The sequence below is a fragment of the Pelophylax lessonae genome (assembly GCF_965119305.1).
Source record: "Pelophylax lessonae genome assembly, chromosome: 2".
In the NCBI taxonomy this organism is placed as follows: domain Eukaryota; kingdom Metazoa; phylum Chordata; class Amphibia; order Anura; family Ranidae; genus Pelophylax; species Pelophylax lessonae.
The window spans coordinates 165,154,391-165,172,969 of record NC_138769.1 but is presented as its reverse complement, the minus strand read 5'-3'; the positions used below and the strand labels follow the sequence as shown (position 1 = coordinate 165,172,969).

Genomic DNA, 18,579 nt, shown 5'->3' with positions numbered 1-18,579 from the left:
CCAGCACCCGCTGATTAGTGCACAGGCAGAATGGCAAATCTACAAATGTAAACAAGGCAGATTGACGTTCTGTCAGAAGGGAAGATATTGATCCTGTGTTCCTGTAAAACAGGAACATGGATCAATGCCTTCCCCTAGTCAAAGCACCTCCCTCACAGTGAGAAAGCACAGGCTAGGCACACAGTTAACCATTTGATCGCCCCTGATGTTAACCCCTTTTCCAACCAGTGTCATTAGTACAGTTACAGTGCATATTTTTAGCATTAATAACTATTATTGTCACTGGTTCCCAAAAAGTGTTAAGTGTCCAATTTGTCTGCTGCAATATCGCAGTCCCGCTGTAAGTCGCTGATCGCCGCCATTACTAGTAAAAAAATTAAATAAATTAAAAAAAAAAAAAACAATTGTTTGTAGACGTTTTAACTTTTGTGCAAACCAATCAATATATGCTTATTGGGATTTTTTTTTTTTTTTTTTTACGAAAAATAGGTAGCAGAATACATATTGGCCTAAATTGATGAAGAAATTCGATTTTTTCAATTTTTTTATTAAGTATGTTTTATAGCAGAAAGTAAAAATTATTATTTTTTTTTTTTTTCCAAATTGCTGCCCTTTTTTGTTTATAGCACAAAAAATAAAAACCAAGGTTATCAAATACCACCAAAAGAAAGCTATTTGTGGGGAAAAAAGGGCAAATTTTTTATTGGGTGCAGTGTCGCACGATCGCGCAATTGTAACACAGTGCCGTATCGCAATAAATTGCCTGGTCATGAAGGGGGTAGATCTTCCGAAGGACAAGTAGTTAAACCATTTAAAAAGGTAAAAGCCCTGCCTAACAGCAGACACAAAATGCTTGCTTTTTTTCACTTGCCAATGCACATCAATAATTGTGTTATGGTTTGACAAATTTTCTTTGACTTCATGCACCCTGCAACTGCCATTCCAGAGTTCAAAGAGACTACCGCGGTGGCCAGTAAGAGCAGTCTCATGGGACAGGCAGATGCCAGTTGGCAGAGTTCAGCTATTGAGTCAGGGGTGTCAGATCAGAAGACAGTCCCTGGAATTATAAGTGTTGTAGACCTCCCCTTTAAAATTCTATTGTGCCACCACACCAGAATTCTTGTTGGTTGCGAGTTTCATGTACCGGTTGGAAGTAGGCCAGTGGAATTTGTCAGACGACAGTCCCCATCGAGTTCCCCACTCAGCCAGTGCACCTGTCACACAGACAGGAACACCAGCTGAGAAGCTTTGTTGTGGGGTAGGTGGAGTTACCCATCAGGTCCGCCTCCTCTGTGATTGACAGCAAATGGAAGTTCAGCACATTCCACAGCCATCAGTCAGCCCAAAAATGGTTATGGAATGCACCCACTGCCAATCACAAGGGAAGTGGACCTGATAGAGAAAACTGGTTCCCCATCAAGCATGCCTGCTTTGTAAATGACAGCAATGGGCGGATTCCATAGCTGCTTGCTGGCTGTGTAGCATAGAACCCGCCACTGTCCATTTTGATGCTGCCATACTGCAACCTAGCAACCAATTAAACAAATACAAAAGCAAAAAGTTAACACTCCCTCCATCCCTCAATAAATCTGGTCTGTCTCCGTACACAAACTTAGATTTAGTATTTTGACCTACAGTTTCTTTATCTATGAACTTGTGGCAATACTTTTCTAAATAGTTACAGCCATAGCAACACATTGTGAAAGCACATATCTGAACCCTTGCAAAAACAAACTATTGGATGGCCAATGAGCCAATGTAAAAGATGTTGCAAATGCTTTATCGCGTTGCCCCAGTGTTTTAGGGGAACAAAATAGGCACTTGACAAAGAAGCATCTGTTAGGTCTTCAGACATGCTCTCATCTCTAAGGGCTCATTTACACTTGTGCCCTGTGAAGAGCAATCCCCCTCAGAGGGCATTTAATAGGCAGTGAAGAGGCATTATGTTGCTTCCTCATCACCCATTTAAACTCTTTAAAACCCTTAACCGCAGTGCCATGACCCCATTCAAGTGGAATAATTGTTGCCACGCCACATTGCTTTGCATGTGTACACCCCAGTCTGCTATCATTCCAACCTAAGGGTGAGCTGTTGGGAGCTCGCAAAAAATGCAGCTCAAATTTTTTTTTTTACTGCGTACCACCCTACAACCACAAGTGTAAAACAAGGTCTAGCCAGTGCCTAAAGTCATTCTCAGCCAGTGTAAGTTAATGTGAACAAAAGCCAGTCAAAAACCTAAAAATGATAGATGCCTATAAAAGCAGCTTTCCTGGCTAATAATTGCCATGCATCTCATGAGGTCTTTTTTTTCACGACTTTCATCTTCAGGCTGGGTTCACATATGCTGCGGTCCACAGCATGTGGTCCGGTGTGTCGCTTTTCACCGATTCAGGTGTGAATCAGGTCAGAATTTTTGCCTGAATTTGCACCCGATTTGGAACCAAAGATGCACAGGATCCTTTTTAAATGCGGAACGCGGCCGCTCTTGAGCTGTGTGAACCGGCTCCATTGAGAGCCAGTCACACTCGCCTGTCATCCGAATTGGATGCAGGGAATCCCGCTTCCAATTTGCATGTGTGTAAAGTGTGAACCCAGCCTTACTGGTTTTAATACATGTTCACCTTAACCGACTTCCCGGGGCGACCTGTGAAGTCGCAGTGCACAGCTCGCACCGCGACCTCGGAGCGGCATGCACGGACTTCATATCACTGAAGTCAATGCAGGTCGCTCCAGGTCGCCCCAAAGTAGTACAGGACCCTTTTTCTAAGTCGGAGCTCCTATTAGAACGGGTCCTGTGCTACTCTATGGCAGGCGACCCACGGCGACTTGTCAGGCGACCTGGTCACCTGACAAGTCGCCCCAGTGTGAACGGGGTCTATAAGGGACCTGAAGTCTAAAAGAAAACATTGCAAAATTGCAATAGATTCTGCAGAAAATTCTTAAATTGTGAAGCCTTCCTAGTCACCAGCAGTCTTGGCAAATCACTGTAATACCTTACACTAGTTTTTACACAATTTTTACTTAAAAAAAAAAAAAAGAAAAAACTTTAGTCATTTACTGACCCCTAGGGGTAAACTGTCAATTGCACAGCATCACTTTCACATCTCAGTTTGGGATAACTTCCTGTAACATAGCACATACCATTTTAAGATTAGCCTCTTGGAGTTTCTGAGCTCTTTCTTCCAGACGCTTTGCTATAACTGCAAGCTCTGCGTTTTTTCTCTTCAGTCTTTTAACCTTCTCCTCGGTTTCAGGAACGCTGCTTTTTCTCTGTACAATATGAATTAAGTAGGTCAGTATAATGCTTCTAAAAACTACAATTATAGTACAAGATCCCAGATAGATGTTTAAAGGCCCATTCACACCTATGTGTGCGCATTGCAATGTGCATTAACTCAAGTTGTATTGCATCTGCGAACCAACTTCCTATAGGAACTTCTCTTATTTGTTCTCTTTTGGTCTGCTTAAAATACACTTCAAAGGATTTTGTTAAATCTGTTTATTACGTGCATAAAAGGTGATCTTTTGCCAGAAATCTTGGGAGTTGATAACTTTCTGGGTTCTCTGACTGTGTAAAAGGAAGAGTTATAAGGATGAGGAAAGGGTGGGAGAAAGAGCAGAGGTCTGTGTTCTTTATAATCCATTAGAAATTAAGTAGGCAGGGTTGACACCACATACATAGAAATTCAGACCTGTGCTGTCATGCCAAAGAGGAAGGTAGAACACACTAGATTTCTGGCACATTAACATTTATTTTTTTTTCATCCTTACCCTATGTTTAGAGGGACAAAACACAGAAAATGTACATGTGCAGCCTTTTCCCCCTCCCACAGTGCTGATATAAACCGCCTTCTCCCCCTCAACAAGGTCTATGTGATGTGGGGATGGTGCACGACAGGTGGCATTGTTGAACAGGACCCTAGAATGTTTCATGTGGAGGTCTTTGCGCTGTGGGACTGGTGGTTACTGATGTGAGAGTTCAATATACAGTTTTCTGATGTAAATAAAGGCTGCTAGTGACCTATCACTCCTCCATTATTCCCTCGTGCTATGTAAAACTACATGCAGGGTTCTCCCCACAAGCTGATTAAGCCAGATTCTCCTAGTTGGCATTGGTGGGAAAGGAATCTTGGGTGGTTACCATCTCTGTTGGCCTTTTTCAACTACTTTTTTGGTAATCCTATAATTCCATCACATAAGGGATTTGACATTCCCTTAAAACCACACTAAAGTTGTATATGACAGATATACATATTGGTAACACCTACTTGCTGATGTGACACATTATTCTAATGGTATGGATTTAACATTTGTGGATTGAAAAATTCCATACATGTCCTAGTCCGGGGAGGCGATGAACCCACAAAACAGGTCGACCAACTAAAGGGCACCAATCCATACGAGCTGAATTTGTATATAGCATGTATTGTATAGGTTTTATGAATAGTTAGCCCAATAAAGCTTGTTGCGGAGATCTGGTCAGATTTACTTGTGTGAGTGAATAAATAAAGTTATAGATCCGGATCCAAAAGCGTTTAACCTTTGGGCAGGACCACCATATGTGTAGTACCGTACCCTGCAATCCACACCCTCGGAAACTAAGAGGAGGCTCCCTCCGAATATGCTGCTATTCTCGTTGTGACCATATACCATCTCATTAGTACTTTATAATTGGCCTCCATCAATGATGTATTTATGTATGATCTTGATGCATTTTGGGCTATTCGAATCTATTCATCCAATTCATATATCTTATTAACATCTTGTTCCTATTTTTGCATATAAAACAAATTTTCCTGATTTTGAGGTCAGGATGTTGTAGATTTTGGATATATGGCCTGCATGCTTATCGTATGTCCTACACAAATATTCCATTGATGTATAAGTACTCCGGTCCGAGGCGCTTTGCAGGGATATCAGAAAGTGTGTTATTTGAATGTGGCGGTAGAACCCCGAGTTGGGCAGTTGGTATTTGTTTAAGACCTCCCTGGTCAGAGCTCCTCTGCCATCGTAGTAGTCTGCTATTCGAATTAGACCTTTATTGGTCCACCATGCAAAGCTGTGTGAGTTGAGACCCGGGGTTAAGTCCGGATTGCCAATTAGGGGAGCCATGGGAGCATGTGGGGATTTAAAGCCATATGGTTTTGACAGCCTACCCCATAAACCTAAAGAAAAGGATAGGGTGGGGCATAACACCATAGGTCTATCTCTCAATTTCAGCCACATTAAATCGCTTTTCAGTGTTGTGGGGTAAAAGCGCTGATTTTATTTTTCTCAAAGTAGGTTGGTGGGCAGAAAAATGGAAACGGGTCAGTTGAGGTAACTGTGCTGCATAGAAATATTTTGCAAAATCTGGAGCTCCCAGGTCTCTCCTCATTTTAGGTGTATTTCTATTCACTCGGGGTCTCTTTGTAGCCCACACAAATCTCAGAGTTCTGGTTTGAAATTCACGCAATTCTGAAATTCTAACTGCAATAGGGAGCGTTCTAAAAGGGTACAATATTCTAGGCAAAAGGTTCATTTTAATCAGGTACAGTCTGCCGAACCATGACGGGGGGCTTTTTTCCCCATCTGGGAAGATCAGTTAGCATTTTCTTATATAAAAGGAGGGTAATTCATCTGATACAAGGCATCTACTTTGGGTGTCAGGAAGATCCCCAGATATAGGAGGTCACCTTTCTGCCATTTAAAAGGGAATGTGTGTTTTAATTGGGTAACAGTAGTTTATATTTAGAGCTAATGATTTGGAAGGGTTAATGGATAGATCCGATATATGGGAGAAATGTTGTAATTGGTGAGGATAAGAGCAGGAGAATATCGTCTGCAAAAAGGGCACATTTGTGTTCGTGGTCTCCACAATGTATGCCCTTAATGTTCGGGTGAAGTCTTAGCTTGATGGCCAAGGGTTCCAGGGCTAATATGAATAGGATAGGGGATAGGGGGCATTTTTGTATAGTACCTCTCTTTATGTTTATTTGTTCCGACTTATGTCCCTTGATTAAAATCTTGGCGGTGGGTTCACTATATAGAGAAGTCAGAACCATAAAGAAATTCGGGCCAAATCCATATCCCCCTAAGCACATAAAATAAGTAGTCCCACAAGATAGTCAAAGGCTTTACATAGGTCTAGTGATAGCAGCATTTCCTTACTAGGTCCTCCATTGTTCCAGTTGGATTGTAGCGCCGAAATAATATCAATTATCCTACGGGTTTGATCAGGGGCTTGTCTGTTAGGTACAAATCCTACCTGGTCCGGATGGATATATTTTGACAGGAAAGTATTCATTCGATTTGCTAGAATTTTAGTCATCAGTTAAGTCCACGTTTATAAGGCATATCGGGCAATAATTGGTGCAGTCACTATAGCCTTTTCCAGGTTTGGGTAAAACATAAATAAAAGAAAATACGGTAGTTTTTAAGTTCCCTTACACTGTAATGCTTCTACACACAATACAAAAATAGCCAGCCCACATCTATATGTTCTAGTGCTCTGAGGTAACAAGTCTATTTGAAATAAATACCCCAAAACACACAAAAAAGGGGCCTTACCAACGAGCGTTAACATGGTAACGCTCACACATCAATATGAATCCAGGTTAAGTAGGGAAGCAAAATATACAGTATCCATACATACATTACTGAATAGTTATAATTTAATAAAATGATGCCCTGCAAAATAAAACTGTAAAAATGTGATCAAGTGTCACAATAAAATGACTACATGATCCAAAAAAATTTTGCAGTTAAATCATACAATTTTTAGGTATACTTCTCATTAAAGAAATATATAGTATTGCTCTGTGGCAATGAATTTAAATATTGAAACCATTGGACAGAATGAATAACATTTCCAAAAGAATACCTCAGTAATGGTAGTCCTGGTATCTCTCTCAAATACGTTTCCCAAAAGTTTCTATTCAAGCCTACCCAAATTGCCCAAAAGTAATTTTTTGTACCAAACCTATTTTCAGTGGAGGATGGGGCTCAGGGACAGTAAGGCATTTGCCCTAGGTCAAGTACAAATAATACATGTAGGACTGGCGGCCTTGAGTGCAGATATTCTATCATTCAGATGTCAATTAGAACAGGGCCTACAGTCAGTGACAGCTGCTGGTGTAATATAGTCACCTGCTTCATGTTCAGACCTGTGATCACAGCTACTGGTAGAGGGAGTTCTTCCAGCACCAACTTGGAGCTCAGAGATGTTATGTGACCAAATGCAAAACTACAAAGAAAGTCAAGGCTGGCAAAATGCAAAACTGTCAAATGTGTTGTGAAAAGGCGTTAAACAAAGATGAGTGATAAGGATTATTAGTGATGATATCATGGGACTTTGTAAGTGAGTCGACTGAGCAGCAGTCATCTTGTTTTGCTCAAATAGGAATTGTAAGGGATGAATTTTAAATGAAGTACTCATTTTTTACCATATATTAGCGAAAAGGTGTGTTACAATAAACCAGAAATAAATGCTATTTTTTAAGGATAACTATTTTTAATCTTTAGTTCTTTAGGTTGCTAGCATTAAAAAAAACTGTAGATCGAAAGGGATAATATATTTACTTGTTTTAAACTTTTTTTTTTTTTTTGTTTACACATTTATTCAGGTGCTCCCTGGTTTCTGGACTAGACCAAAAAGATGTCCTACACCGGAGTCTTCATGGGCATTTTTTCTTTTATCTGGAGGAGAGGTGTTCTCATTTAAGCATGAAGGCAGGTTGCAAACAGTGTACTGCACTAGCAAGTCAGTCGCCTTACCCATGCTAGGGTTACGTTTCAGTACCTCAGTTCCCAGTGGAGAGAGCACGGGCTCAGCAGTGTCCGTCCTAAATGCAACATACACGAGGAAGGTGTTTTTTTAACCTGGGACAGCACTTATACAGAAGGACTCTGTGTAAATAACAACTGGACACAGTGGACTGCTCATCCTCAAGCTGGGGTACCACCATATTGTTTGACTTCCACGTGAACGCTGTCCACTCTGGGCCTGGGCATTAATGAGCGTGCACATGGTAAAAGGTTCAGGACGAGTGGCCCCGCTCAAAAGCACACCCTCCTGACTGCATGCCTGAGCAAAGGGTGCAGAATGAGTGGCCCCACCCACAAGCACACCCTCTCGCCTGAATGTCTGATGCTTTTGTTAGACACCTTGCTTTTACGAGACAAAAAATTGTGGCTGCGGTGCTGTCTGCATCAAATAAAAGTTGACTAAATGAGTAAAACATGCTCCCACTAGATGCATGCACTATTTGTCACAAAAAAAAAAAAAAAACAAATACCAGAATGATGTTTTCCTCTCGTAAATCTTTACAGCGCTGTTCCAAATCTCTAAGTGCATTCAGCAATTCTTGTGTTGATTGAGAACCATCACCGGCATTCTGTATGATATCAATCGAAATATTATTATACAAACTGCACCTAAATTATCATCGTTTTAAGAGTAGATGAAAAGAAGGAAGAGTGTTAAAATGCTGAGAACAATACACTTTAAAGATGAACTACAGGATAGATATAATAGTACAATATATAAAAAACTTTGTATTATTACAAAATGATTAATTTCTTAATTGCAAGCAGTGTAAGAACCTAACTGAGATTAGGTATTGGTAAGGACTGTGATACAGGACATAACCATGTTAATTGCAGGACTGGATGGACAGAAATAAAAAGATCTTGGCATGTAAAACAGCTCCCATATGTGGGTTTTATTTATGTATGTTCACGTAGTCGTTTGCCTGGAGTTTGGCTTTAACATAAAAAAAATGAATGTGTGTTTTAACATATCATGGGAAAATAGTTAATTATGGTTAATTGCAGAACTCCAAGAAGATAGAAGTACAAAAAAAAAACCCTTATGATTAAACAATAGATTATTAAATGTTTAACAAGAGTAACTAGTAGCAGTCATAGTGCCAGCTCTGTAAAAAAGTGCCAGTTAGAACAGTTTCTTCCTGGCAGCAGCTGGCAAAATCTTGAATAAACCATGTAATTATGGAACTTTTTTGCAAACACTCTGTTGTTTAAACGTCAACCAAAATGTAATTTTGCTGCCAGAAACTCACACATTCACTTTTAATTATGTTAATGAAATAAAGGCAAACATGTATTATATGTCTAAAACAGGGCAGATTGATGTATACACAATAAAGAAGGCACAGTTATTGAAAACATGGTCATTATTAAGAAAAACTTTGGGGAATTGCTGGGGAGATTTGAAGAAACTGCAATCAAGCACATTAGCAAACATTCCACTTTCTTGGCATGGAAGATGGAGAAACCATTTTTTTTTTTTTTTTTGCAGAGCACTAGTGTGTGTGTGTGTGTGTGTGTTGTATTATCAATTTAATAGCACAAGGTAGTGTAAATTAGAGGCAGAGATACAAATTAAAAGACAGATGTACTATAAAAAGGTAGCTGCTTACCTCATATTACTTCCTTGGTTGTTCAGAATCATGCCCCTGACCATTTCATAACTGTTTTGAATAAAACTACAAAAAGAGTAAACTACAATAGAAAATCCAGGGACAGGTCAATGGGTTGACATGTACAGGTGCATCTCATAAAACTAGACTATCAAAAAGTTGATTTATTTTAGTAATTCAATTGAAAAAGTGAAACTCCTATTTTATATAGATGTGTTCCACACAGAACGATATATTTCAATCATTCTTTTAATTTTTGATGATTATGGCTTACAGCTAGTGAAAACCCAAAATTCAGGCTCTCAGAAAATCAGATTATTACATAAGACAAAATAAAAATAGGATTTTTAATACAGAAATGTTGGTTTACTGAAAAGTATGTCCACGTACAGTATAGCATGCACTCAATACTTGGTCGGGGTTCCTTTTGCATGAATTACTGCATCAATGCAGCGTGGCATGGAGGTGTTATGGAAGCCCAGGTTTCTTTGATCGTGGCTTTCAGCTTATTTGCATTGTTGGGTCTGATGTCTCATCTTCCTCTTGAAAATACTCAAAGATTCTCTATGGGGTTTAGGTCAGACGAGTTTGTTGGCCAATCAAGCACAGTGATTCCATGATCATTAAATCAGGTATTAGTACTTTTGGCAGTGTGGGCAGGTCCTGCTGGAAAATTAAATCCTTATTTTCATAAAGCTGGTCAGCAGAAGGAAGCATGAAGTGCTCTAGAATTTCCTGGTAGAGGGCTGCGCTGACTTTGGAGTTGATGAAACACAGTGGACCAACACCAGCAGATGACATGGCTCCCTAAATCATCATTGGCTGTGGAAAATTTTGCATTTCATTTGGAAATCAAGGTCCCAAAGTCTGGAGGAAGAGTGGAAAGGCACAGAATTCAAGCTGCAAGATGTCCAGTATGAAGTTTCCACAGTCCGTGATGAAGGGTCAAACCTTTAAAAGACTTTCAGAGGGATGCAGCACTCTTGAAATTGCTAAGATATTAGGGCCTGATTACAGAACCTTAAAACGTTCTGTTGCAAATAGTCAACAGGGTTGCAAGAAACATGATGAGAAAAAAGATGCAAATTAACTGCCAAAGATTTGAGAAGAATCAAATGTAAAGTTCCAGGAACCCATTATCCTTCAGTGCGGTTTTATTCCAGAACTGCAACCTACCTGGAGTGCCCAGAAGTACAAGGTGTTCGGTGTTCAGAGACATGGCCAAGGTAAGGAAGGCCTAAACCCGACCACTACTGAACAAGACAGATAAGTTGAAATGTCAAGACTGGTCAAGAAATATACGAAGACAGATTTTCCAAAGGTTTTATGGATCGATGAGAAGAGAGTTACACTTGACGGACCAGATGGATGGCCCTGTGCCTGGATCAGTAACGGGCACAGAGCTTCACTTCAACGTCAGCAAGGTGGAGATGGGGTACTGGTATGGGCTGGTATTATAAAGTTGAGCTAGTTGGACCTTTTCAGGTTGAAGATGGACTCAAAATCAACTCACAAACTTATCACCAGTTTTTGAAGACACTTTGTTCAAGTAGTGGAACAGGAAAAAAATTGCATCTTTCAAGACCATGATATTTATGCAGGACATGCATCCAAGTACTCCACCACAAGGCTAGCAAGCAAAGGCCTTAAAGCTGAAAGAATAATGATATGGCCCCCTTCCTCCCCTGACCTAACCCGATTGTGAACTTGTGGGCCCTTCTTTTAGGAGATCTATGGTGAAGGAAAACAGTATACCTCTCTGAACAGTGTCTGGGAAGCTGTTGCTGCTGCTACACAAAAAGTTGATAGTCAACAGATCAAGAAACTGACAGACTCCATAAATGGAAGGCTTATGGCTGTTATTGAAAGAAGGTGGCTATATTGGTCTTGGTATTGGTATGGAAATGTCAGAAATGTTTATTATTCTCACTTTAACAGATAAAAAAATAAAGTGAGATGGGAAAATTTTCATTTTGTCATTTAGTTGCAAAATTGTTGCCCATTAATAATTGTGCATACATACTGTGGATATTCTCCTAAAAAAGCCAAAACCTCACTTTTGCTTTCTTAAATATTTAGGTTTGACATTTATTAACATTTTGGATTGACTGCGAGCATGGTCGTTGTTTAATAATGAAATTAATCCTCAAAAATACAACTTGCCTAATAATTGTGCACACAGTGTATTGTTTTGTATGCCCTCCATGATTTCTAAGGACAGAACCAAGTCTTCAAAGAATGGAATGAAAAATTGGCGACATTGCAACATTTAGCTTTTTCCATTCTTCAAGAACGACCGCTTTTAGAGCCTGAATGCTGGATGGAGAGTGATGCTCAACTTGTCTCTTCAGAATTCGCCATAGGTTATCAATTGGGTTCAGATCAAGAGACCTACTTAGCTACGGAATTACTTTCACTGTGTTCAGAAATGCAACAGTGGCCTTAGATGTGTGTTTTAGGTCATTATGTTGGAAAAGTGCACGATGACCAAGGGCACGGAAATATGGTAGCATCTTCTCTTTCAATACAGAACAGTACATATGTAAATTCATGATACTATCAATGAAATGTAGCTCCCCGACACCAGCAGCACTCATGCAACCCCACAGAAGGACACTGCCACCACCATGTTTCACTGTAGGCACCATGCATTTTTCTTTGTACTCTTCACCTTTGCGACACCATACAGTTTTGAAGCTATCAGTTCGAAAAACAATTTATCTTGGTCTCCTCACTCCAGTACAAAGTCCCAGTAGCCGTCTTTTTCAGCATGGGCCCTGGCAAATTCTAGGCGGGCTTTTTTGTGCATGGGCTTTCGGAGAGGCTTCCTTTGTGTACAACACCTACGCATGCCATTCCTCTGCAGTGTATTGTGTCATGGGAAACAATCAACTTAGTTTGGCTTTTTACTTCTTTAGCTAACTGCATGGTAATTTTCTTCAACCCTTTTAATCAGAAGGCACTCCTGCCGAGGTGTTAACTTCCATGGACGGCCTGAACATCTCTGAGATGGTTACAGTTCCCATCTTTGTTAAATTTTTTTACCACTTTTGCTACAGTATTCTGGCTAACAAGTAAAGCTTTGTGGTTTAATGAAACATTAGACTCACCTGTAGTTGAGTTCATTAGGATTTTGTGGTCTAAAATTTAGCTTTGCTCCTAGGACTCTCATTGAGGTGTATTCATTTTTGCAATATGGTGCTGAATTAATTTTTTAGAAAAAATACTTTGTGTGTGAAAATTAACAAATCTTGGTTGCAATTAATTGCCCGCATTTGTGGGAGTATTTTGTAGTATAGTGTCCCATAGAAAATGTTGATTCTGAAAGGAAAGTAAAAGGTATTCTGATAAATCTGTTGGGGCGTACTCATTTATGGGGAGCACCGTACATATAAAATATAAACATGTTCCCTCAAAAGTTAACGCTTACACAGCAAATGACTGTAGATAATATAATCAGCAAGATAACCATATCATCAACTGCATTTCAAACATATACAGTTGATTTGGTACCCTTGAAGAATTGGTGATATACAGTATGTACCATTTGTAATAAAAACATAAGCAGACAAAACACATTTCCTTTATTTTTTATGGGATTAATTTTCAATTGTAGGCCATAAAAGAATGGCACAATCAAAACAAAACATGGCAACAAAAACAAATCAAATGACCTCTGTTCAAAAATCTGTGTACCATTTCTCTTAATACTGTGTAATACCCCCTTTAGCATCAACGACACTGTGCAATCTTTTGTAATAGTAGTCTATGAGGTCCTGAATTCTTAATTCTTACAGGTGGTATAGCTGCCAATTCGTCCTGGCAAAACATCTCCAGCCAATGCAAAATCTTTGGTTGTCTTGTATGAACCGCATGTTTGAGATCTCCCCAGAGTGACTCGATGATATTAAGGTCAGGAGACTGATGGTCACTCCAGAACCTTCGCCTTTTTCTGATGTCACCACTGGAGGGTGAGCTTTATCTTGTGCTTAGGGTCATTGTCATGCTGGAAAGTCCAAGAGCATCCCATGTCTTCTGCAGAAGAATGCAAATTGTCTGCCAGTATTTTCTGATAACCTGCTGCATTCATCTTGCCATAAATTTTCACAAGATTCCATTGCCTTTAGAGCTCTCACAGCCCCAAAACATCAGTGAGCCCCCACCATGCTTACAGTGGGATGGTATTCTTGTTGCTATAGACCTTGTTGACCCCTCTACAAACATAGCACTTATAGTTGTCACCATAAAGCTCTATTTGGATCCCCTCACTCCAGATTAGGGTGCGCCAAAAGCTGTGAGACATGTCAAGGTGTTGTCCAGCATATTGTAACTGGGATTGTTTGTGGCATCAGCGCAGTAATGGTTTATTTCTGTCAGATCGACTATGCAGCTCCATTTTGTTTAAGTACAGTGCCTTGCGAAAGTATTCGGCCCCCTTGAACTTTGCGACCTTTTGCCACATTTCAGGCTTCAAACATAAAGATATAAAACTGTAATTTTTTGTGAAGAATCAACAAGTGGGACACAATCATGAAGTGGAACTAAATTTATTGGATATTTCAAACTAACAAATAAAAAAACTGAAAAATTGGGCGTGCAAAATTATTCAGCCCCCTTAAGTTAATACTTTGTAGCGCCACCTTTTGCTGCGATTACAGCTGTAAGTTGCTTGGGGTATGTCTCTATCAGTTTTGCACATCGAGAGACTGAAATTTTTGCCCATTCCTCCTTGCAAAACAGCTCGAGCTCAGTGAGGTTGGATGGAGAGCGTTTGTGAACAGCAGTTTTCAGTTCTTTCCACAGATTCTCGATTGGATTCAGGTCTGGATTTTGACTTGGCCATTCTAACACCTGGATATGTTTGTGAACCATTCCATTGTAGATTTTGCTTTATGTTTTGGATCATTGTCTTGTTGGAAGACAAATCTCCGTTCCAGTCTCAGGTTTTTTTGCAGACTCCATCAGGTTTTCTTCCAGAATGGTCCTGTATTTGGCTCCATCCATCTTGCCATCATTTTTAACCATCTTCCCTGTCCCTGCTGAAGAAAAGCAGGCCCAAACCATGATGCTGCCACCACCATGTTTGACAGTGGGGATGGTGTGTTCAGGGTGATGAGCTGTGTTGCTCTTACGCCAAACAAAGTTTTCCATTGTTGCCAAAAAGTTCGATTTTGGTTTCATCTGACCAGAGCACCTTCTTCCACATGTTTGGTGCGTCTCCCAGGTGGCTTGTGGCAAACTTTAAACGACACTTTTTATGGATATCTTTAAGAAATGGCTTTCTTCTTGCCACTCTTCCATAAAGGCCAGATTTGTGCAGTATACGACTGATTGTTGTCCTATGGACAGAGTCTCCCACCTCAGCTGTAGATCTCTGCAGTTCATCCAGAGTGATCATGGGCCTCTTGGCTGCATCTCTGATCAGTCTTCTCCTTGTATGAGCTGAAAGTTTAGAGGGACGGCCAGGTCTTCGTAGATTTGCAGTGGTCTGATACTCCTTCCATTTCAATATTATCGCTTGCACAGTGCTACTTGGAATGTTTAAAGCTTGGGAAATCTTTTTGTATCCAAATCCGGCTTTAAACTTCTCCACAACAGATCTCGGATTTGCCTGGTGTGTTCCTTGTTCTTCATGATGCTCTCTGTGCTTTAAACAGACCTCTGAGACTATCACAGTGCAGGTGCATTTATACGGAGACTTGATTACACACCGGTGGATTCTATTTATCATTATGAGTCATTTAGGTCAACATTGGATCATTCAGAGATCTTCACTGAACTTCTGGAGAGAGTTTGCTGCAGTAAAGGGGCTGAATACTTTTGTACGCCCAATTTTTCAGTTTTTTATTTGTTAAAGTTTGAAATATCCAATAAATTTCGTTCCACTTCATGATTGTGTCCCACTTGTTGATTCTTCACAAAAAATTACAGTTTTATATCTTTATGTTTGAAGCCTGAAATGTGGCAAAAGGTCGCAAAGTTCAAGGGGGCCGAATACTTTCACAAGGCACTGTATCCCCATATTGTACTTCCTGAAACAACCATACCATCTTTTTCCAGCACAGCTTGTATTTATCCTGAGGTTACCAGTGGGTTTTTCTTTGTATCCCTAATATTTCTTTTGGCAGTTGTGGTTGCAACCTTACTTGGTCTGCCTGACCTTTGCTTGGTATCAAGAGATCCCCACATTTTCCACTTCTTATATGATTGAACAGTACTGACTGGCATATTCAAGGTTTTGGATATCTTTTTATATTCGTTTCCATCTTTATAAAGTTCCATTACCTTGTTATGCAGGTCTTTTGACCATTCACTCCCCATGGCTCAGTATCCTGAATGCTCAGTGCATTCACGTGAGCGCTAACAAAAAGTGGGTAAAAAGCCCTAAAACAGACTTTACCAAGTAGACTGTGTCTTTGGAAACCTATTGGAAGCCTAATCCCACAGTGAATGACAAAATTGAAAGTTCCTCCTAAGGTGTCGCTGCTGACAAGAGGCTGGCAACACCTATATAGAGGTATCATCCAAGATAGAGGAGGCTGGGGATTTTGTTCTTTCTGCATGCAGCAAACTGATAAAGTGTTACCATTTTGGAGCATTGATCAATCACTGATCACCTAAGAAGGACTGCTAGATTGGTCAAGTTTGAGTATTGTGTGAGCCCCGTGGAGAGTCCAGCTGGGCTAACGGAGCTTTATTATTTATAAGAAGCGCAATAAGGCCTTTGCTAGGAGGGTCTATTTAAGGTGAGCATGTGCCCAAAAAGGGAGACTGGTGGCGGTTTTCACTATTACACGTCCTTTTCACTGGATTGAGTTGATTTTGTGGAGTTGATCACAATATCATGCATTGACATTCATGTAAAGGACTTTATTTGGCGATTTCTGACTATATATTATACATGTTTAGTTGTTGCAAAGTCTTAATTTTTGATCATCAGTTTTGTTCCCAGATCCATGCAATTCATTAGCACAGGATATTCACATACTGTAGATCACCTGATAAATCAACTTGTTTTCTGCCTGCACTAACAGAACTCACTCCTGAAAATTGAATGTATCTTCCATGATGGAACATGCAGCAGGAATCATAAGAATCCTTCTTCATTAGGAGGAATAAGAATATACAAGGTGTGAGTGCAGGGCTAGGTTCACACTGAAATAATTCTGGATCGGCTCAACTTCTACTATGCTGGAGAAACATGGCATAGAAATCAAACTTTTCTAGAGTATTCTGCACACTGTACTTAATGCTTGCATTTTAATTGTCTTATCCAGACCGCATTGTCAGGAGTCTGCCAAATTTGTGTGGTATGAGCTCAGTCAATGGAGGCATTAAAAGGTGATGGTCTTCAATCAATTTGCCATTGTACAAAGTGAAGCAACAGTTTTCTTAGAAGCCTTGCGGCTCATTTTACTCTTTCAGCTCTTGACTGTCAAAAGTGTCTGCAAGGATTAGTAACGTGTACCAGGTTCCTCATTTCAATACCCATGTATGTGGGGTTTAAACCAAGTTAAAAAATGTTTCTTTGGCAGAGCTAACAATGTGTTTGACAAAGCTAAATTGTGTTCATTTGCAGACTCGAGCACAGGAGCAGGACCAGTGATTGATGCTACAGCATTTTAAAATATAGCCTTCTGGCCAGAACACATCAAAACTCAGGGTGAAAAAATCCACCATCATAAACCAGCAATGCTTTACAAAATGACAATCTAAAAATGCAAAATCACATAAAGAACACAAATACACACCAGAAATGAATGATATTTTATAATGGTGTTTTATACCCTGGTGACTAACTTTTAGAGTTTGGAAAATTAGACTTTTGTACTTACAGTGAGGGGAAACAAGTATTTGATCCCCTGCTGATTTTGTTTTGCCCACTGACAAAGAAATGATCAGTCTATAATTTTAATGGTAGGTTTATTATTATAAAAATCTAGACAAAACGCATTTAAAAAAAAGTTATAAATTGATTTGCATTTTAATAAGTTTGAAAAAATATTGGCGTTATGCACCTATAATAGTATCCGTGCAACGGAAAAAATGAGTGAAGACACTGAAAAATTATTATTGTGCAAAAATTATAAATATATAAATGTGCAAAAAATTATATTATATTATATATATATATATATATATATATATATATATATATATATATATATATATATATATATAAATAAGGTTAAATAAACCTAAGTGGGAGCTGCAACAAATACGTGAAAAATGATAAAAATTATACTGTGATGTAGAACAAAGCTGCGCTCACCTTTTAAGTGCACTGTAACCTCTATTCAAAAAGTGAAATAGTAATAGTTTGAATTATAATGCAAAATTAAAGTGTACAAATCTAATGTAGACAATAGTGTACTCAACAAGTAAATAAATCTTGGAAGGAAGTGAATTTGTGATAAAAGTGTATATACATGTGGCAAATCAAAGCATAAGTCCCAATAACACTATCCAAAAAGTTGATTAATAAAAAGGTGTCTCTGATGGAAAGCCATTCAAATGCACTTCTATCTTCAATCCCTCCACCAAGACAGGACCACCCGGTGTCATGACCCTTGATAACGACAGCCTACGTGCTGATGAAACGCGCCGGGACGTCTGATCGCAACCACGCTACTACGTCACTTCTGGGACCAGGTGGTACGCAATTTGGAACGTGGAAGCTGCGTCTGCCTTGGAATCCACGGCTTGTGTCTCTCCTACACGCTTTTAATTCTCTGCTACCATGTAAGTGCAATTGCTTTGTATTTAATAAACCTGCTTAAAGCATACTTCACTATGTGAGCCCCCTTGTTCTTTATTACAACATCTGAGGAACACGGAGCTTGGCTGTGAGAACTGTATCAGGTGGATACCAGGTGGATGTTTTCTGTCGGGTGCAGACACTTACTGGATGCTGGATACTTACCCTGTATATAACTTCTGCTTAAACTGACCCCCTATAACTAAGGGGTCTGTGCAATCCGGTAAGCATTTTTGTGCACATTGGGTGGTCCTGTCTTGGTGGAGGGATTGAAGATAGAAGTGCATTTGAATGGCTTTCCATCAGAGACTCCTTTATTAATCAACTTTTTGTTATTGGGACTTATGATTTGATTTGCCACATGTATATCCATTTTTATCACAAATTCCCTTCCTTCCAGGA

At 39.6% G+C, this 18,579-nt stretch overlaps 1 protein-coding gene across 6 annotated transcripts in view; it reads right to left on the bottom strand.

Annotated features, from left to right (window-relative positions):
* The window catches only part of TSPOAP1 (TSPO associated protein 1), a 432,345-nt gene that overhangs the window by 349,394 nt on the left and 64,372 nt on the right, over positions 1-18,579 (bottom strand). For all 6 annotated transcript variants that reach the window (XM_082245070.1, XM_082245072.1, XM_082245071.1 and 3 more), the window contains exons 2-3: positions 8,277-8,375; positions 3,142-3,270 (exon numbers count right to left, since the gene is read on the bottom strand). In XM_082245070.1, the coding sequence (XP_082101196.1) occupies positions 3,142-3,270; positions 8,277-8,375 (228 nt within the window). The remainder of the gene's footprint in view (positions 1-3,141; positions 3,271-8,276; positions 8,376-18,579) is intronic.